The sequence below is a fragment of the Larus michahellis genome, chromosome 17, assembly GCF_964199755.1.
Source record: "Larus michahellis chromosome 17, bLarMic1.1, whole genome shotgun sequence".
Taxonomy (NCBI): domain Eukaryota; kingdom Metazoa; phylum Chordata; class Aves; order Charadriiformes; family Laridae; genus Larus; species Larus michahellis.
In genome coordinates, this window is record NC_133912.1 from 6,481,317 (window position 1) to 6,503,939 (window position 22,623).

Genomic DNA, 22,623 nt, shown 5'->3' on the forward strand with positions numbered 1-22,623 from the left:
GCAGCTGAACTGAAACATTAAAAGGAAAATAAGCTGCTTGACTTCAACTGAAACAGAATTCTCTGCCCTTCTCCTCTAAGGAAGAGAAAATCATCTTGGATCAGCCAAACAGATTTTGTCCAGCCTGAAACCAAATGTTCTGCCCAGTTTACATGCTATTTTGGCCTTGCTCTTCCATCTTCAAATAGCAATTTTTGAGAAATTTATTGCCAAGTCATTCTTCCTGCTCCACCTGGTGGATGTGTTTCCTGGCATCCCATTTACTTTTTTTTCTTTTTTAAGTTTAGAATTAAAAAGTGAAGAACTTCCTGGATACTGCTCAGATCTCTGGTGGGACTGTGTCCTAAGTACTTGTCTAGACAACAGCATTTATTGACTATAACGTGCATCCACTCAGTGAACTACTTTAATTCTGCTTCCTCAGGTATTCCAAATCCAAGCTGAAGAACAGCTCCTCAAGTTGGAAGTGATGACAACAGTAAACGTAACATTCTCCATTATTATCCCTGAGCTGCAAACAGTATTCTCCTACAGTAAATAACTGTTCATAGACTTGAACAGACTCAGGGCAGTGGCAGCCCTGCTGATGACTTGATGAGAGATGACTCATTTCCCAGGACAACAGCAAATAACAGCATATGAGTTAATAACATGGAAAGTCTGGAGGAGCACAGAGAGCTGGGGAAATGGCAGTGAAGCATGCCTGATTTCAGCGCAACCACAACGCTTTGTCCTCCTCAAACCATACTAATGTCCAGCACAGTGTAGACAGGTTCAGTGCTAGAACAACTGCGTAGCATGGATGCAAAGACACACAACATTATAGAAATTAAATAAAATATGCCAATTACATCCAGTACTCCCTATGGCTCTTCCTAGGAAGTGGGGAATTTGCTGTCATTTATACCTAGGTATTTTTGACTTACTGCAAAATTGGTGATCAGCGGTTGAGAAGTATAAGTCAGAACAGATGAAGGTCCAACCAGTGTGTAACTGGGACACATAGGTTGAACATACATATCTGCTGTGTATGGACAGCTGGCTGCTTCATGAGACACATAATCAGGGTAAGTAGTCCACTGAGTTAAAGGCTGTAAGGATGTGGGAGAGGGCTGGGAGATCCAGCCAGAACAGAGCGCTCCTTCATCTGTGACAGGCACGGCAGAGGCAGCAACATCCGTATCAATGCAAGGCTGGCCTAAAAAACAGGAGAGGATTAAAACCTGGTTCAGCATAGCCTTCCCTGCAGCAGGGCTGACAAACACTTAGAAAGTCAGGGAAACATTACCCATTGGTGAATAGGAAGGAAGCGGCTGATGGGGCAAAACGACCTAGAAGAGAGAAGAAAAACATCCAGGGATTAAGACCGTAAGCATTAAATTCAATCCCCTCTGAGAAGCACTGAGAGACAGAACATATTAGCTATTCTCAGCAGATTATCAGCTACTACTTCAATGTCGGTGCCTGAATGTTCCCACCTGCCTCTACAGAGGGCCCAGGAGAACTGAGGCTGGCAGCCACTACACATAACCCCAGCCACAGTCCACATGTCCCTTCAGCTCAAGGGTGCCTTAAACAGTATTTAAACTTGTGCTGCAGAGGGAATTCCTCTTCAGAGAGGAGCCAGTCAGTCTGTTTCCTCCTGGGAGGACAGATACAGGTAGGCTGAAACCAAGAAGCAGATAGCCAAGGATGGCTCTGGTTGATCGCTTTTTGTTCTCTTGAGCAAGCTGCTTAACTTCCAAGCCACTTTCTGTTCCTAGGAGTTAGATCCTGCCAAGTGCAAAGCACTTTCACAATTCCATTAAATCAATGGTGATTGAAGGTGCTCCGCACCCGAAAGGCACTCCGCCTAAAGTAAAGATATATTTAATGGTATCTCCAAGTAGAATGAGGCTGCATTGCCTACAAAATGCTTTAGAGAAACAAGGATTTCTTGCCAGCAACATCCAGTATTTGCCAGCTGGTGCCAGGGCTGGTCAATCATTTAGCTACCGAGGAAGAGTTTTCTGCCTGTGTTTGTTTTTTCTCCTACCGTTGTAGCTGCCGTTGCAGCAGCATTATGAACATTTCCCCGTTTCCTTTTCAATAGCTCCTTCACTGGCTCTTTCACACGGACACCTTGATAGGGGCGAGGCTGTGGCTGCTGTTCTGGAGCAGAAGCTGAGAACAAAAAAATGCAGGTGACATTTATTTTCCTTTCCTGCCATTTGCTCTGAGACAAAATCTGCGTGGCAGCCTGCTTGTCTGCAGGCTCTACTAGTCAACGTGTCTGGAGCCTGGACTCATAAACATTTTGTTCCTTAACTAATGATGTCTTTTGGCCCATACATGACATCAGATGGCACAGGCTTTCTCTCTGCCTTTGCTGCTTGGATGCTGTGATCACACAGATTGATCACGAGGACAACCTAATCTGAAATAAGTATGATTGCAATTCCCCCCAGCTGTTAAATAGCTGCAGCAATACTGAGAAACGTTTTTTTTTCTTTTTTTTTTTTTTTTTCTTTTCAAAAGAGCATTCGTAGATAATTCACAGCACAAGAGCTTCCGCAGGCTTTCCAGTCAGGATGGTCTGGAAGCCAGAGCTGGTGGTTTCCCTGCTGTTCTGGCAGGTATAAACAGCAGAAGCCACGTCCTGTCAGGCACAGGGCGTAATGAACGTGTTCTGTTGAATAAATAGGCATATTGCTCTAGACATTTATGAAAGCCAGGGAGGATGTAGTACAAGGAAAAGGGGTTGCTGCTGTTATGCAGAGGATAATACTCCATTCCTAAAAGCAATAGCTATCAACAGACCTCCACCTCCCTATGGTGAGCCACACACTCTGAGGGGAGGCGAAAAAGGGCTTCCCTCTTCAAAACTTAGCAGCCAGGTAGACAAAAAACAAAAGCAGAGAGAGGCACTAAGTATGCTGATTCTCCTCAAACTGTCTCTAGACTAAGCCTTTCATTCTGCTGCCTTCAATGAAGTTTCAGTGTGTCAATTGTGATCTACTTTTTTTTTCCTCCTTAATCCCTGAGGCTGAAATTCTGTTTTCTCCAGGCTTCTCACAAAAATAGCGTGTTTATTTTATTCCTCTTGACTTCACTTGTGTGTATCTGCTTTCTGTTCCTTCAGTGCCACTGATCTGCAGTGCAGCAATTTACACCCACCTGAAGGACAAATCAGACCGAGTATATCCAACAGGCACATAATACAGATTGGTTAGTAGATATTCAGCCTATGACATAACATAATTGCTGGCCGGTAGATATATAAAAAAATAGAGATTAGATATTCCAGAGAAATACACTGTATTCTGTACTTAGACACAAGCTATAAATGCAACCCAAATTAGAAAAGCATCCTCATTTGGAAAGCCGTTTAACTCATCACTAGTTTGACATGCATACCTCAGCTTTTGAGAACAGGCAGGTATACTTAAGTGCCATCCTGGACCAGAATCACGTTTCTCTTCCAAACAGAGCTTTGCTCATAGCCTGGCCAGGATGTTTATAACTTGGTGAGCTGGGACATGACACAGTATTGCAGACAGTTATATTGACAACACGTCTCAGAGTTTATACCCATAAACTCTGCTCCGTTTTGAAAAGTAAAGCTTACGGCCAACTAAAAAGGCCTATCACAAAGCCTTGTGACAAGTGAAAGTAGAGGAAAGCACAGTTCTTCTCAGAAGCCAATATTATCAACCCATATTTTACATGAAGTATTTGGAGGCAATTGATAGCAGAACAAAACCATAGGATATATCAAAGCTCGTGGAGGCCCGATATTTGTAAAGCCACTGATTGCAGTAGTGGTTACCTGCCCCTTTTTACTGCACTTTGATTTGTAAATATGCTACTTGATAAGTTTCCATTGTGGACATTCTTTGTGGGACTTTAAATTGGGTTGCATTCTCATGAATCCTGTGGCTTTGGAAATGCAGTTAACCCAGAGAATTAAGGTCACTTTAATTCTGCATACAAGCATCCACAGGGGTTTTAATATAATTCACCTTTTGCTTTTTAAATGTAATTGGTATTAATTTATCTGAGTGCAAACAATAGACAGTAGTAAAAAGTGCTGTGGTTTGAGCTGAGATCTCTGAAAAGGAGCTGAATGCTAGACCGGAGGTCCAAAATAAAGACCATCACAAAGGTGCTTTCTTGGTCTTATATTTATTTACATTTGAAACTTATTTATCTGTACTTCACTGAAAAGCTCTTCAGAGTCAGACATTGCTGCTGTTCTTTATGTTGAGTGAAAACATCAACTCCACCAAAGCAAATAGGAGCTCTGCTACAGATTGCATGAGAGACAGAACTGTACCTCTCCAGTAGTATCTTACCGCCGAGTCATCACACTGATTTCAAAGGGCCGCCTGGCAGAATTAGGGTGGGGAAGGATGTCAGTTTCTAACTCCAGGTTTGGGGGATGGGAAAGAAGAAATTTACTGTAAAAGCTGACAAATATACCTATTCACAGTTTCCGGTGTAAGCAGAATAACCCCCCCCCAAAAAAAAAAAAAAAAGAAGAAAAAAACCCAAAGTCTGCAGAACATATTTCAGTTCCCCCAAGCTGACCTCCAGAAATAAAAATAATATAGCACAGCTGCTTTTCCACTGTTCAAGTGTGTACCAGGTCTGAGCATTACAGATGAACCACAGCAAAATGACTTTTGGCTTCAGTGTACAATTCCTCATAAAGCAAAAGAAATATGATCATTTAAAAATAAAAGCATTTTGAGAAATAATAACAATTAAAATATCCTTGTAAAGGAAGCACCTGGATTTAGTAGCCTCCAACTCCTTATACCAGGGTTGTCCTAATAAACTATGAAGCCTGCCTTGGACCAAGTTTCAATTATATTTTTAATTCATGAGCTGCAAATGCACCAAGGTTTGCATGCCCAAATTCCGTTCAAACAAATAAAAGCAACAGCAGTGCGTGTGTTCCAGCGCTCAAGTGCCTACTGTGTTCCAGCTTGTCTCATGCAATTCAAGGACTGTGGAACAGCCATATGCTGTTCCTTAATGGGCACTGGATCCTGATTTGCAACAGCTCTCCAAAGTTGGAGCCGTATGAAGCATCAGAAGCCAAGAAAGAAGAGAAGGAATCTAATCCAACCTGTAGGAAGCTTTGCAATAGTTCCTATGCATAAATATATTTTAGCTCATTGCAATACTTTTGTCAGGCAGCCTTACAAATCCATGATGTGTGTATACGCTCAGCTTCCTTTCATCAATGTTATCACTTACTGTATTTGTTAAATATCGACAAAAGCCTAGCATAAACATTGAAGACTTTTGAGTAATCTTTCAAAGTGGCTGGATAACACTACAGCTAATAAAAAGGTACCAAATGCAGCAGTTCTACTAACTCTAAGTATGAAGTGACAACGGAACAAAGTCAATAATGATGTTTGATTCCAGACCACTTTGCAACTCAGCCTGAAAGCGTCCAGACTGCACAGAGAGAGTTGAAGGTTGCCAATTTCAGTGGACTCTGGATAAAGATTTGACAACTCCATTAGTGCTGCTGTTAAGGTCAACACACTCATCTCTCCACACTGGTTATCCCTCTGCCAATTGGTTCACACCTAGGAAAAAATATAATTTTTTCTGCTGAGTACGAGTCCAAGTTGTGCTGAACATAGCAGGCATAGGCAATGGGGATCTTGCTGTTGGCTTTTGGGGAGCAGCTCCAACCCCAGCTCACAGGCTGACAAGAGCTTCAGGAACACGCTTCACACGACTCTGCCCAAGGTGAACAAAGCGCTGAGCAGACTAATGTGTTGGGTAGTAATCCTATAAACCCCAGCCTTCAGTTGTTTGTGCTTTGGAGAACCTAACTGAGAGATGTCCTCAGTATCTAGTGCAACAGTCAACAGTATCCCATTTCTGCATGGTATTTGTCATCCCCAGATATTTGTCAGTACAGTATCTATATGCAGACACAATCTTTTTAAAGATGCCTGCTTCTTAATAACATCCATGAAATGCTGGTCTGAGTAAAAGATCAGACAGGGAAAGCATACCAAGGCATTGCCAAACAATCAAACCAAGCAACTTCAAAATGCATCTTCCGCTACATTTTTATTTAACCATTGCAGATATTGGAGGGAAGATAATGGCAAAACAGCTGTTGGAAGACTGCAAGCATTGAAGTGTGTCAAGTTTCAGATCACTAAACTTCATATTAGCACCACCAACCTTCACACACACATGAACTGCAGATCAGTTTAAACCTTCATCCCTTGAAACAAGTCAGAACGATTTCCCATCAGGCCAATTTTCAGTTTGAAATACACTGCTAATCTTTAAGTTTGCACGACTACCTGCCTGCAACAGCAAATGACATGCTTGTCACTGTTTCAGAAGATTTACTAGTTTTTTTGCTCACACACTAGCATGTGATAAGCTTATCACTTGATCAGCATTAACAGTGTAAATATTTTTCTCTTTTCCTCTTTCACCTCCAAGTATAATAAAAAATTGACAAGAAACACAATAGAAAAGTTTTTCTTATTTGCAGTAACACCAAAAAGCAAACAATAACTCTTGGATAAGAAGAGGAATTTTGATTTGAATTAACAAACTAGTGAGTTTCTGGGTTGGATACTGAAGACCAAATTACATTAGGCAGCTGCTAACATTTTTATTATACACAGTGAACTTTGGCTAATAAAAAGAAAAAAGTGGCCTAGCTTTGTATACATTACTTGGATGTTTACAGTCTAATAAAATCCTTTTTACAATAAGACATCAATGTCCATTTAGCAGGGGATTAAATATTTCATAATGGTTGTCTGCATTTTACATTGACTTCAGATACAGAACCCTTCAAAAATTTTTTTTTTTTTAAAGTATTAAAGCTAGTAGAATTATTTTGGGTTTGTTGCTGCTTTGGAAATGAATCATGTGATCAGAGCTGCCATCAGAACTGAAATGACTGCTTCTGCGATATTGATAATACTCCACAGTACATCATGGATAACTGTGAAAAGCACATTGATAAAATATAGCTCTTAACAGCTAGGCAGGCAATTCTTTGTATGAGAATTATTTAATCAGCTTCCCTTGTATTTACATCCAGTCTACCCAGCCATTCATAGCAGTGGATCAGCAAGGAAAGATGAAGAAATCTAAGTCCAATTCTAAGCTCTGCCAGGATCCCTGTATAAAGTTGAGGGAATTGGTAGATCTCTGAAATTATTCAGCTGCCCAAGGATAAATGCTTTAGTAGAACTGTCAAAAGCACTTTTCAGTGGTTTTAGAAATCCCTGCAAAGGAGGGTCTGCATTCCTTAGGCAATTAGATTCCCCTTGAAAACTCAGAACTTTACAAATCTATGCAACCAGGAGAAAAAACACTCCTTATTCCTTTTGGCTTTCTTGTGTTTGTACCACTCTTACGACAACAACCTGCCAGTCTCCACAGAGGTATTTAGGTGGTTCTGGAAAAGGAAATCCAACTGCAGCCATTCTCATGGCAACAGCCAGAGCTTGGATGCTTTGACTGTAATCACAACACCAGTACCCATTTACGCAAGGCAGTAAATAGTGTAATATTTGTTCAGGTCTCTGTGCTCCCTCAAGCATAGGGAGCTTGGGTGGGAGGCTTGAAGTGCATTGCAGATCGAGGGTTCCCCAGTCACGACCAGAAATGATGAGCTCTGTCCTTACACAGTTTTTCTCAATATGTTTCTAAGAGTGAAAAAACAAAGTGATCTTTCTGTGTCTCTGCTTTGTGGTAAGTCAAGGGGAGGGAAACAAAGCACTGAAATTCATTTAACTGTCCAAGATCGCAGATAGTAACATGACAGGGAATCACTCAGGAGAAAAGTTATTCATTTCAACTTCATCCCTAGCCCTCAGCATCGTCCAGGGTGCGTCCCTTTTATAACTGATCCAACCGATCAGTCAAAAGTGAAACACTCCGAAGTGACCCATCTGCAACTCATGCCCTCAGAAACAAAAAATCAGCTATTTCTACCAAGATCCTCTTAGCGAGTTGTGTTGGTGGTAACATGCTTGGGTGGCTAGTAAGTACCAGGTCCCTAGTACCTGGCCTAAACTGACTAATACAGACCTGAGTAATACATTCTCTGGCTGGCGCCAAGAATGAATAACCTGCCATAATGTGCTCAGACACAAAATCATGGGTACAGCATTGCCAAATAAATAATGAAACAACTCTGAAAAGGTTTATCTGTATTCCATTTGGCTATTGCTTGCTTCATTATCTTGTCAATAGCCTTTCCATCTGAAATGATATGTCTCAAGGCCCCAGGTTTACATGTCAAGGCCAATTTGAAGGGCTGAATGTGCAGCTCTTTTTATGCATTTGACACATCCCAAATCTCCTTTGAAGACCATTATTTTTTGTAGACAACTCTGACAAGGAAAACTGGAGTGGATTATTGTCTGTACTGTTTGTCGCACTACAGGTGGGTATTTCAATAAAGATTTAGTTAAATGCAAAGCACTAAGCAAACATCTGGGCAGAGAATCTGCTCTACAATAAATAGAAGAAGTCAGAGCATGAGCAAAAGAGCCGAGCGATGGTTCATTGCTCAGCATAAGGAAATGAACTCAGGAGTGTTCTGAGCATAATTAAATCAATAGACTACATATTTTGCTTGCTTACCAACAACTCAGTGCAGCATTTGACTAGGTCTCTTTCTGCTTTCTTATATAGCACTATAACAACAAAAGTCAGTGAAAGATAGTAGTTTGACAGCAGTATATTTCAGAATTATGCCCAGTATCTTTATTTTCTGGTGTTTATCTGCATTGGAAGATTGCCAAGAATCAAATTAGCCTTGGATTCTAGCAGGTCCATGTGCCCTTGTACCCTGCCTGCGCCATTCTTGGGGACACAGTATGCTTTTGACTACTGTCCTTTTAAAAAAGCTCTCCTTCCCACCTCCAGATGGTCTAAATGAGTGGAATTTAGGAGAGCACTGTGCAGAACCTACATTCTGTTCCATCACTGGGAAGGCACTGCAGATTGGCAAACAAAGTATTTTTCCACATGGATAGAAACAAAATCAAGCGGAGATCTGAAGACACTTGGGAAACAACATGAAAGGCTGGATAGTAATCCTTGCTGCTTTGATTATTCTCACCAAAAAAAGAAAAAGAAAGAAAAAAAGCAAAGTTTCCAAGTGCCAAATAAGAGTTGGATGCACTGGCCATGTAGCCACGAGGGCTACTAAAAATTATATGTTTCAGAACAAGAGAACCCCTATTACAAAGGGGAAGCTGAGATAGACAGAAAGTGTCTTAACCATAGGTCTCACCCGCACCTCCTAATTTCTCCCAGCCCATAATACTCTTTCCATTTTAGTAATGCAAGCTTTCCATTGAATTGCTTATGTGGTCATTCGTAGAGCTTTGCACCTGCTCTGTAAAGCATGGATGGGCTCAACTTTCATACTATCCATCTTTCCCAGTGGGGCTTTACCAAAATTAAAACTCACAAGGTGCAGCATATTGCAGTTTCACCTCTCAGACTCATTATCTGATACTTTCAGAAAGGCTGTAGAGAGGCCCACATCTGTTGTGGGTAGAAAAGGCTTTATGCACTTAAAAAGCCTTCGGGAAGAGGTTTTCAAAGGTGCAAATTCACGTCTCAGTTGCATGGGAAGCCAAGCAGCCTGTGAAATAGCTAAATAGCTGAATGTCTGCCTTATGTGCAGAAGTCACATTGGACTGCAACACGAGTTGAGTGTCCAAAGCATTTTGACCTAGCCAAAAGCATCACCTACACGTGAAACTCTTGCAGAATTTCAACCTGCTTGCATACCCTCTCATAACAGAAACCATTTGCATGAAAGGTACGCTCATTTTGTTTTCAACGTACACGAGGTAACTGTCTGGATAAAGACACATAAGAGGAAAGTAGCTGGTGCTGCCCATTAGAAATTTCCCATCCCTGAGGGGCTGCTGGGCTGCAGAGCGGGCCTGCTTCCATTCAGCAGAATCCTGCCAAAAGCCGGGAAGCCCCGATCAGTCACTTTGCTTCTGCCGTGGGAGGGGATGCTTTCAGGCTGAGACACTCTCTGGGGTTTTGCTCAGCGGAAGCTCAGGGCCCCACTCCTGCAAAGAAATGCACTGTGCTGTGACCCCGAGGGAATGATTTCCAGTGCGCGGGGCCAGCCATGCGAGACTCCCTGGAGGACAAGAGCCTCTGACCATAGCAGCTGAGGGCAAGGTCTGTTAGCTTTCCTTCTGTTCCTGCAAGGCTTTCCACAGAAAGGTCCCCTGAAGAAGTGGGAAATTACCCTTCAGGAGGTGCCCATGAGAAATGCCCTCTGGTGAGGTCACACCTATTTAAATGCGTTCTTGTGTCACTCTTGGGATTTCAGTTCAGGAGAGTTTTTTGTTCTTTGGTTGTTTTTCCAGCGCTGTCGGGTTTTATTTTTATAGCTGTGGAAAAAGTATGTAAACGATACCATTCCTTCTAAAACCTCCTATTTTGCTAAAAAACAATTTTAACGCAAGTCAAGGCAAGTTACTGCACCAGAAAGGTAAGAATGCTTTAGCATCCAGTGGGCCCTTTGCTTCCTCCATCAACATAACGGTACATAATCTACCTGCATCCTCATATTCCCAAGTCATCCTGCTGTTTAAGCGTGTAAAGCTGCACTTAGTAATTGTCTTATTTTTTAATCCAGTCTCCTCCAGAAACCAGGTCCATACTATGAAATTTGGAAAGAAGCCTTAGGAAATTAAATGCCTGACTGCAGTTGACTTTCACCAGCACTCCCTTTGTCTTCCTTCTGGCTCAGTTATTGTGGAATCCCTGCTGTCTCTGACAGATCCCAAGCGAGAGAAAGGTCTCTTTTACATTTGCCCCAGTACATGGTTATATGTCTCTCTAGTCTGGTTACTCCATAATACAACTGCTTAGACCACAGGGAAGTAATTTACCTGCAGGGTGAGAAATGTCAAAGCCTGACATCCATTCCTGGGAGTGCATGGGTAGGTGTCAGCCTAGGTATCATTACCCAGCTGTCTGGCAGCACAGTACCACAGGTGTGCAAAACAAAACAGTTGCTCTTGTCAGAATTAGAGCCATCTGTCTCTGCACCAAATACGGGATGCTTTCTCCCATACTTGGGCAACAGCTTCACCCACCCCTCAGAAGCTCCCCACAGACTTATTGCCCATCTATCCAGGATGCCCTTTTGCCAGAATACCAGAGTAACTCATTTTGATTTTAACTGTACTGAAACTCTCTGCATGGCAGAGGAAAGCTCCTCCTATTTCCTAGGTAAGGAGCAGAGCAGAGCAGGGCTTTTATGTTCTCATTAGCCTAGGGCTCATGAAAGCACACACCAAGTTCCCTGGTCACCCATACTGCCTCTGAATCAATTTATACTTTAGAGCAAGCCAATGACTCACATGTGGGCACTGGGACATCCATATGGTCACCGGTGGTTTGAACCAGATGGTGCAGGAAACTTGAGGCCACAGCTGGTCACACTAACAGGAAATATAGGTGCACCAGAGACACCAAATGGAGACTCACAGAGATACTAAGAAGTCTAACTTCCACTGAAGCCTTTGGGACCTGGCACCTGAACACCTATACTGACCTGAGAACCTACCTACAGTTGTACAGAGGGTCTCCAGTAGAGCAGGCAATAGCACCCAAGACGCCTGCATCCCAGTCATCAGAATACTCTTCCTGTCTACCTTCAAAGCCAAAGTACATAATTCATTACTGTAATGGTGTAGAAAAGAAGCAGGGTTAATAAGATAACAGTTCCATGTTGGAAAAAGGAACCCTAACCATGCAAGGACACAGCAGACAAAGACAGCAAATGCTGACAGCAAGCACAGACTCAGCCAGGAGCCACCTACAGAAATTTCCCCTCAGCCCCTTCCATGTCTTAGTAAGCATAATGCCAGGCTGCTCTGGCAACCAGACCAGGAGTCAGAGAGAAGTCTGGCCACTCCACTGGCTATTCCATCTGACCGGTGTGAAAAGCACTTCCTCAGCAACAGAAGTCAAATCAAGGCAGTTACTATGTGTCATGCAGGCTTTCAGAACAGCCAGGAAGCACTGTTTTAACAAGGAGATTCAAATCTTGAGAAGCTCAGGGGGGCATGGAGGGGCAGGTATTGGACAGAAGTTGTCATGTCTAGAAACTATCAACAGGGAATGGCGGACATCAAGAGATAGGTTTTGTTCTCTTCTCACACAGACTTGTAATTCCTGCTTACCTTTGAAAGCGGTGCATGTGTCAAAGAAAAAACGCAAAGGAAAAATACCAGTTTGGTTACCCATTTTGTTCCACTTAAAACATCAGGTTGTTAGTATTGCTTTGTCATTGCAGGGAAAAAAACCCCCAACAAACAAACCATCAGTGGACTTCTGAGCTGGAAGATTAGATTAAAAATTTGAATCTAATCAACTTGCAGTATGCTCCGCATCATATACCTGCTGATTCTGAAAACAGCACAAGATAAAGGGGGAAAGAAGGTGTGTTGCCACACTGCTCCAGCTTGCTTGCTGCTTAATACTTGTCAGACAAATTGAAACACGATTTAATAAGCAGTCAGACCTTCTTGTTACAGTCTACAGTATGATTTCACAAATGTAAATTTGAGCTTCCAAAGTGTTCAACTGAAAAAAAGCCGGAGAAATGTGTGACAGAGAAAACAGACTTAATTGCTACTAAGGTCAGAAAGGCGTATGCATAGAAAACTAACCTCTGAGCAACCTACAGACTATTATATAAAAGATTAATGTTAGTTCTGTATGAGATAAGTCACTGGCAAACGTTTAAGAAATTAGCTTCCTCCATTCAGGTATATTGTATTATTCCAGGTTAACAGAACAGCATGGTGAAATGCGAAGGATGGCAGCACAGCTGCAAAAATGAGCATCGTCTACAGATCCATAAGAGTGAGAACGAAAATCTTTCAAGAAGCAAACACCTACCTGTATTATGATCAGTAAACTATTTGAGCAAAGGTGGGCCAAGAGGAGTGAAATTATCTTGAAAACAAGAAAACTGATTTCCTGTAAAGTCATAACTGTATTGCCCTCAACTGCTTTGTTCCTTATCTTTTTTATTAGTTGAAAAAATTACGTATCAAAAAAGGCACAGAAATAAGATTTCTCACAGGTTTCACTTTTAAAAAGGAAAATTTTCTGGTATGTAACCACCGTAACCTTTGATATAATACCTGCATCCTGTTATTGTTTTTATGAATCATAGTCTTCCACTTGATTCATAGTGATGAATGCCAACAAAGCAGCAATGCGGCCCCGTGTTAATATCCCTATTGGAAAATTAGCATCATGCCTTATCATTTGCCTCTCTTGAGCCATGCATCTCTTCATGAGTAGCCTCCCATGCTATGCTAATGTTTACTTAGCGTAATAAGATTACAATCTTCAGCTTTTATCGCAGTTATGAAAAACAAATCGGAGCTCACTTACATTTTTGCCAGTGCATATTCTGTGTCAGGACGGAGTCCTTTTTTCTCTTTGATGAAGATTGCTTGGCTTTTTAATAGCTAACGTGTGTTTGACTCCTTTACGGGGATGTGATAACTGACTGTCAGGATGTTTCTTTCAGCTTTTTAAAAGCCCCATGTTCCCGCTGAACCCTGTGATGTCATCACATCCTCCAACCACAACCACTTCTATATTTTCCCTTGCTCTATGTTATTCTTCATAATGCTATACGGTTCCTCCAAGAGCACTGAACTCTGGAAGATATTATGCACAGAAAGGCATTTGATATCACCAAAATGTATTTGAACAAACAATCAAACCTGGAGCCTGACACACAGGAGCTTTTACCGTAGATTTACAAAATTAGGCCAAAATGTCGTAAAGCAGGAAAAAAATCACAGGTTCTTTTAGTAAGATTTTTACTTTCTGTGGCACTAATGATGGTCTGGTTTCACATAAGACAGCGTTCTGCTGCTCCAGATGGCCTAACTATTGTCTCCAAACACTTCAGCTAGACTGAACCAGCCCACACGCCATGTCTGCCTGGCCCTTTAAATGTGCAACACTTAAAATACAAAACTTGAGTGTTTGCTCCTGCCTTATGAGAATCTCAACTCCCTGGGGCCACTAAATTTGAACTTATGAGGAAACACCTGTAAACACTTCAAGCCTCATTAAACGAGGACGTCCTTCATTTAAAAAAGAAACCCTTTTTCTGTTTTGTTTTTATCAAAATACAACACTTCCTACTAAAGAAGAGACAGCCCTTCAAAAATAGCTTGCAAAGCCAAAAGAAGGCTGAGAGATACTTACCATAGGCGTTCATATAAGTTCTTATCATTAATAACAGCACCATTACATCTTACCTATTCACACCATTGCATGAACATAACCTCTTAACATTCTTTCCTCTAAAAATCAGACCATCATGATGAATTTTCACAAGTAACACTGACTTAGGAGCTTCATTCCCAGAGAAATATTTGGTGGAGGCTGCACAGTGAGTTTAGGATTCTGGCGTTCCTATCTTCCTGTTCAGTTTTTAATCACTGAATTGCCATGGCACAAATTTCTCTTCCCATAATAACAACAAGGCAGGATCTGGTCAGTTCTTTGGCCAGGAGTCTATTAAAAGAATTTCCTCCCTTAAGGGATGCCAAATACCTCTTGGGAGTAGGTCCATTTTGTGAACCATTTTGCAACATACCATTAGCATTATATTTAATGGAAAACCCCAGATTAATCAAATGAAGATGAATGCTTAATTGTATTCCCTCTAGTTCAAAGAGTTGCCAAAAAAAAAACACAAAGAAGCAAATCCCAAAGCAAGCACAGTGAAAAGAAATAAGGAATGTGTACCTCCACGTTGCTGCCCTCCAAAATAGCACCCACCACCTCAGTTCTCAAGCATGAGGGCATTGTTTAGCCACATTTTGCATATCTGCGTTAATGCTTACTTCCAGCCACACAGAATAATATCCTCTGTGCTGTTGAAGTGCTTAGTAATAGCAGGCGATCTGTTAGCTAATACTTCATAGATGGACAGGTAAGCTAGGGTTGAACTCATAGCCCAAAATAGCCAGATGAAGAGAGGAAGAATACTGAAACTGGCTTCAGTAGCATTTCAGTTACACCGAAGCAGGAAGAATTTGTGGACTCTCCTATCTCCAACATTAAAGCATTACTATATTTCTCCTTAAACTAATGGAACTTAATTTTAGAAACCTCTTAAATTTGTAGAATTAAGACAAATGCTTGTAATGCACAGGAAGTTTCTTCCTGACAAATTATGTCCTTTGAAAGCCAGGGCCGGATCATATATTTAAATTTTCTTCAAGCTTACAGCACAAGGCAATCTCAGGAAATACTGGGAGAAGTTCCTGGAGTTTTACTTGAATCAGCATCAGACAATGTCAGAGAGTTTTTAGAACTCTATTCTGTTGCAGTTTTCTTCTGGAAATACCTGAATTCTGACATCGCAGAGCTGCTGGAAAACAGCATGGTTTTTAGTTTTTAGGCAGGTTTCTGCCAGGAATAAGACCTTATTTTAAGTATGAGAACACACACTGTGTACATTTCTGCTCTGCAGAGTAGCAGAAGCACAGTATGAGATTTGTACACATCGCCTCTTAGATGTGAATATATGTGTATGTGAAGGCAGACCACATAATACACAAAAGTAAATATACAGACTCATATTAAAAGAACCTATATATGCATATCATCTTACCTTTAAGCATACTTTAATTGTGCTTACAAAAGCTGTGGATAACATTAAATCACTCAGGATTAAACTGGTTTGAAGGTCTTTATATCAGTACTTTAAAGAGATGAAACCAGGCAGAAAAAGTTTTGTTGTAATAAACATCTAAAATGAGGAAGTTGCAAAAAAGGGCATGTTTTCCACAGATAAAACAGCCAGCACTATTTTGGTAGCTGATAATCATCCATTTCCATATTTTACACAGTTACCAGATAACCTTTTGATGTATTTACAAAGAATCACACTCCAAAAAGTAACTTCGCAGTTATACATTAAGATATAAAGGAGCACATATGTGTAGCTTGGTGACCCCACACCATACCAAGCAAAATGAAAGCTCTGTCAAATATAAGCCTCTTCTCATTTCATGTATTCTACAGAAAAATGCAGTTTGGTTAAGGACCATTTTAGTAATGACGTCCAAAGGAAGAGACAAAAGCAGAGAGAAAGATGAAAAACATCACTTAGCAAGTATCATATTTGCCTCTTCCTTTGACAACTGTTTGCAAATCATGATTCAGGTTTATAGTCTATAAATATGGCTAGAGCTTAGGCTATTGTTAAATGATCAAATAGCACCGACAGCAGGAAGGCTGCTTGTGCATAGCTGTACCTTTAAGAGTCACTCAGAAAATTAACTGCAGCCTTTGCCACTAGATGACTAGATGCAAATCCAGCTGCCTCCGGTCATGCCTTGACCTGTTCACCATAAGACCAAAGCAACACGCTCTATATCAGGCTACATGTTAGAGTCAATCAAACCTTGGTTTGGCAAGGAACATCTCTGCCCTGAGTCACGGTACAATTTCTCACGTTCCTGGTGGCTATACTTTGAGTTATATCCTGAGACCAAAGGATTCACAGGCAGCGTTATAATTTGGTCTGACCGCCACACACAGCTGTTCAAATAACAACCTGAAATTAGCTGCAAAGCACATGAGAGCACCCATGCACTGTATACAGTGCAGGAACGCTTCTCTTTAGACTAACAGTGAGATGCATTTCTCCTAAGCAGGGTTGGTGGCTCTATACACACAAGAACCAATCAAGGGTTGCAGCAGATCTCGGTGGATCCCTGCAGCTGGTCTCAGCAAGGATGGTAAGAGTGAAGTGCATGCACTACTCAGACTGCATGTGCCTTATCTCTTCTTCCAGCCAAGATGATACAAGCGTGGAAGAGAGATGCCCAGAGTCAGTCCTTCCATTAAGGTCTGTGGGATGTGTACTTCATCAGACAACAACGGGTGGAAAATCAATACATCAGCCACAGCGTTCAGAAATCTGCAGTTCCCCTGCTACTAAACCACCTGCTGCCAACCAGATGGCAGGACTTTGATGTGAACAGTCACAGAAATTACAGACAAATCCATTCTTTCCACTTTTACACAACAAAGACTGCCTCCATCACCCATCTTGTCTGTAGGCAGCAGTGGATTCACCAAAATCCACTGCAAATTGCAGAGAGCCATACAGCCTCTAAAGAAACCTCTGGCCACTGGTTCCCCTCACTACAGAAATGCAGATGAACAGGATAAAGTGATTGAGAGAAGGCAGTTGTTTGGTAATCTTACAGTTAAGCTCACTGCAAACATCAATGGGTATCTACTATAAACCTGATGCTCCTGTTAAGGGGGAAATAAAGCAAGAACTGAGCCTACTCAGTGCTGGTAGGAACATGTCCCTACAACAATTTTGAGTATATAAGTGATATAAAATCATAGGGATATATTATGTTTGACAAACTGAACCTGAGCTTTATCTCACTTCCTAATCTCTTTGATGTCTTATTCCCAGGACAGGATTTAAGCTCATAAGTAAGTGGATTAATGCTGTTGACAGATGTCCTGGCTGTTGCTTTTTGTTGTTGTTGTGGAGAGTTTTTTTTGGTATAGTGGTGGGCTTTTTTGTTTTGTTTTTTTTTTTTAAACATGTCAATATTAGCACTTATATTCTGCCATAAAACATAGGAAGTATGAATATATAAGCAGTAGTTTGATATTTCAGAAAGTTTTGTGGTCTGCAAACACAAACATTTACCTTTAAGAATACAATAACTAAATTAATAAATGGATCTCTACCTCATAGATTTGAATGAGCGTTTAAGAGACAACCATGCTTAGAAAAGGTTCTCATACTTCTTTCCTAATCAAGAAAGAGAAAGAATAAGAGGAAACAAAATGCTGAGCCTCATTTAAGGCAACAAGATCTGACATTTGACTGAAAAAGATTTTCTATTTCAGCTTACAAATTCTGTAACCCACATCTTTATTTTGTAACATGACATTATATGTGAAAACATAGCAAGAAACAATCCAGAACCAAAGCCCACACAGTACAAGGCCAGGATTCGTTCCAGCAAGCTTATGTAAATCACATCGCCTAACTTAGGAGCCTCATACTACACCTTGCTGAACTCCATTGGCAGAACCAAAACAACAACAGGTATCTGTCTCCAGCGGTATGAGTCACCCAAGTCCAAATCACCTGCTGGAGGTGCTTATTTCTTTTAGTAGACCACACAGCAGGACTAGTACAATGAGGCTCCTAATTTTAGAGTTTGATTAGACATCAAAAGAGTGGGATGAATAAAGGCCTGAAAAACCTCAAAGCCAAAGCCCTTCCCCAAAGTCAAAGTCTCTGTTAGATGCAGAGATGTGCCACGGCTTGTCACAAACAGTGAGCAGATAGCTGACCTCCTTGAGAGCATGAGGGACATAACTACTATGAACAAGGGCAGAGGACAATGGCAGTGAGCTGCATAGTGTGTCACAATATGGAGTGAATTTTCATGCTCTGTCTACAGACCATTTACCAGAGAACAATTCCTCAAACACGTCTAAAGGATGTTTGAAGAAAAAGTTTTACTTCAGTCAACAAGGTAGTGGGGGGATAAATAAATAAATAAATATTTTTTCCCCCTTTTTCAGCAGAATGTGGTGCTGGTGTGAAGGATACCAGGACTCCAGGAGGGATATCGTAACAACCTGATCAGATACATTTACCAGGCAGGGCAAGAGAGACTTTTAATGACAGCTGGAATAAATCTCAAAGACTCTCTGAATAATGCCAGAATTTACTACAAGCGCTGCTGAACACAGCCTAAAAAAAAAAAAGGACACGCTTCTGATTTCACATGCGTTCAGGAAAGGGCCTGATACAGGTATAGAAGATGGCATCTCCTACTGGGACAGCCTGTTCCATCAGCTTTGTATGTTACAGGCTCAGAGAAGCACAGAGACATACTAATTTTGCAGCAACCCCTCATCAATAAATAGTCCTGTGGGTTTTAGGTGGGTTTGGGGGTTTCTTCTGTTCTTGAGAATACTGCCCCTCTAAAGAGATACACACTGCAAGGCAGGGCCAGGAGCAGAGCTGAAATAAGTGGTACACACATCTCATCATGCAACACAGGCTGAGGCAGCTGATAGGAGCTTAAGTGCTTTGCTCAAGGTCATATAAGAAATCTGTAGTAGTGCTGGGAACAGAGGCCAAACTTTCAGGGATACCCTTGTGTACAAGACTGCTTGCTAATCATATGCTTCCTAAGGAGTGTACCACTTTTTTTTTTTTAATACTGTAAGCAACGTTGAAGCAAGCATGGTACAATAAACTCAGTTATTTTTTTTCTTTTTTAATTTTTATGTGAGCCTCACACCTTCCCACTTCGCCCTCTGAAACAAGTTCTGATTCATACCTCAGCTTTGATAAGGAACAAATGATGCAGCCTTCATATATGCTCAGCACTAGAGATTAAATCCTTGGGCAGCGTAAATCACCATAGCCCTTATGACCTCTCAGACAGTGAAGATCTGAACCTGGGACATTCCACATCCACTCCAGGGTTATTGCACATTTTTTCACACAAAGTAATGTCCCATACTGATCAGGCCTAACATGCGGCACTAAGGAAAGCATGAAACCCTTCAGAACTTCTGCACACAGACGCCTAAGTGAAGCAATTTCTCAGCGTCCTCAAGAAAGTGCTGCGTTCTGGAGTAAAAAGAAAGTAAAAAACCCAAGCCAACCATATTTCTCACACTGAGATCATGTCTGCACTTACAGAGATGAGAGTTTCCCATGAAAGAGCACTTATGTTTTCTAACACACATTAAGCTCTAGAACAGACATTTCCAGGATTTCTTTGTACTTTATAGTCTTTATGAGATCATCTGGTCTGTTCCTGAGATCCAAGATGTGACTGGTTTACTACCCTCCAAAAACACAAAACAACCCCCCAAATGACCCCAGCAATTCTTAAAGCTAAATACGCAATCTGTTTGTAGTGATCACACACACACGCACACTCTCAGATCTACCCTGTCCTTGCTTCTCCCTTCCTGCTGCTCACACACATGCCACGTTTAGCACCGTCTGCTTACAGCCTACCCATTCTCCTCAGCCACTCAGGTGTTTGTCTGTGAATGAGTAGCAGTCACGTTTAGTTCAAGTTTCCGGTACTGAGTCAGGCAACAGGAACAATAGTACATACCAGTCTGCGTCCATACTGCAGCTAGAAGTGAGACATGAACTAACCTTGACTGAGCCAGCAAGAGGACCAAAACCAGCCATGATCCCACAAGCCTAGGCTTCTGTGCTTGCTCTCAAAGCCAGCCTGGGACCACAGGCATGCTACCATGTAGCTAATGCACACTGAAGTCCTTGTCACTGCAGGTTCTCTCTGCAGTTAGGTGTTCAAACTAGTTTGTGTATGCCGGTGCATCTTGCAAGCTTGCCTCTGACTGCAAGGCTGACATGATCTTGGGTGAGCTAGCCCTGGAAGCAGTTGCACAGCCTCTCCCCTTTCATATGTCACAGAGTGGCTGCTAAAGCAGATGGTGTTAAGGGGTGAAAGGAGCAGGGCATCTTTGTAACTTCCCCACCTACAGTCACACCAGTCTGGTGACTTGCTGGCTTCCAGAGTTTGTGCGCACCAGTGCAGCAAAAACCACCCATCCAAGCTATCTGTTGAGAAACTGCACACAGAACCACCCCCAAAATAAACCCGAAATTGGCAGAAATCAAAAGCAGATCTCAAATGATTCACAAAGAGAAAACAGGATTAAGAATATCATTGAATGTTACGCACATAAATCGCATGACTAGCTTTGGAAGTTGGCAGTGTGAGACAACAAGAAAGCTTGGGGTTTCATCAGTTATGAAAGCAATGCAGCGTAAAGGTTTGTTCCATGTTCTCACTGGAGTCTCAAATGGGTTTCCTTTTGCAGTGGTCCTGCATAGAAATCAGTAACATGCTGCACTAAATACTTCAGTCCCTCTTTGTTGAGTCTGCTGAAGCAAAGCGTTTCTTTAAGGAGTTCTTACCTCGCATTTTTAATAGCTTCTTTTTCTCCTCACAGAAGCAAAACTAAAGAACAAGGAAGACGTTGTGTAACATGAATTCAGTGATACTTCTCACGACCTATATTCACCATTTGTAGAAGTGGGTTTCATTCAAGATCCATGTTACTGTTGACATGAATTTCAGATAAGAATATCTCCTTTGACTGCGTGCACACTAAGGCAAGTCCTAGAAAGTCATTTTAGTCAGAGCTCACACTCTGTGTGCTCAATTCATACAGTGGAAATAACCCATCTCAAATAGAAGTATTAATGGTTGAAAAAGGCACGTTCAGCCAAGGCAAGTGCCCAACTCAGCAGAGTAAACCGGGGACTTCAACACCTCCTTTCACATTCAGATATTGGCCCAGGCTTTCAAAAACCTAAGCAACCAGCATTTCTTCCAGCTAAGTTCTTTAAGCAGGTGCTAGATATTCTACTATCAGATCAGACCTCCTGCCAGAAACCACATTGTCAGGCTGCTTCTAGCTAGTTCGTTTAGAACATGAATCGTGTTACCCTATTAATCGTTGAGCCCTGACTGTCACAAAGAAAGTCAAGTCACCAGTGCCTGGTCCCTTCTAGAAAACATTCACATTGAGAGCGCTTTCTGAGCACATTTGCCCCCAGAGTTTCATAAAGAAACAGGACTCAGCAGCTTTGGCAGCATCCTCATGCCTGCCTTACCCTGAAACCAGTGATGTACAGCTGCAGAGGAGTGGGCAGAGACCTACAGAGAACAATAGCGCTGTACTGAGCTGTGAGTTTACACAGAAGTTCCAATTGCTTCATTCAGCATTTACTTTTCCGTGGTCTCCTTCAAACACCTGGGAAACCCCCAGATGCACTCTCAAGGGTGCAGCTGGTTCTGAACACTCAGGACATTTGCTTTTCCCAGGAGAGTAGCAGCATGGGAGGTTAGACAGTCCTCCCTACTGCCTACAGGACCACCTGCAGATCTCAGCTCATCTCTTCATTCAGAAGATTAATTCTCTGATTAGTCTAGGGGAAAGGACTCCATTAGAAAGTTAAGGGAAGGGGGGAACAGGAGAAGTTTGGGGGAATTGCCTGTCAAAGACCTCCCTTTTCATCGCCAACAGCGAGGATACAGGTTTGTGGACCCTACGTACATGTTTGTAGACCCTATGTACAGAGCTACTAATATAGATGTAGTAGAAATGTCAATTCCCCCTCCTAAAGGCATTGATCCCAATTTAGAAAACAAGACCTGTTACATCTTCATTTGGCCCTCATGCTTAAGAGAGAGCACAAGATTTTCAAACTGATTTCACATCCAGATGAGGAAAAAGGAACTAAAAACCTCCCCTCTACCTTATCAGCTCCGGTTTCTCGCCAGGCTACACTCAGAAAGCCTGACTTTCAGTTTGCAGAGTTGCACCAGAGAGCTTGCAGGGAGAACTTGCACTGAGGTCCTTGCCTATTCATCAACTGATTAGAAAGAATGGAAAAAAAATCATCTAGCCTAAAATGCAGAATTAAGAGCTTGACAAAGTGGAAGCATTACTGCCTGCTCTATAGAAGAGCGCAAAGCCAAAAGC

The 22,623-nt window shown here is 41.8% G+C and overlaps 1 protein-coding gene across 1 annotated transcript in view; it reads right to left on the reverse strand.

Moving 5' to 3' along the window:
* POU2AF1 (POU class 2 homeobox associating factor 1) overlaps nt 1–22,623 on the reverse strand; it is a 73,815-nt gene that overhangs the window by 2,752 nt on the left and 48,440 nt on the right. Inside the window, exons 5-7 of the mRNA XM_074561097.1 lie at nt 2,036–2,163; nt 1,289–1,331; nt 927–1,198 (exon numbers count right to left, since the gene is read on the reverse strand). Coding sequence (XP_074417198.1) covers nt 927–1,198; nt 1,289–1,292 — 276 coding nt within the window. The 5' untranslated portion in view covers nt 1,293–1,331; nt 2,036–2,163. The remainder of the gene's footprint in view (nt 1–926; nt 1,199–1,288; nt 1,332–2,035; nt 2,164–22,623) is intronic.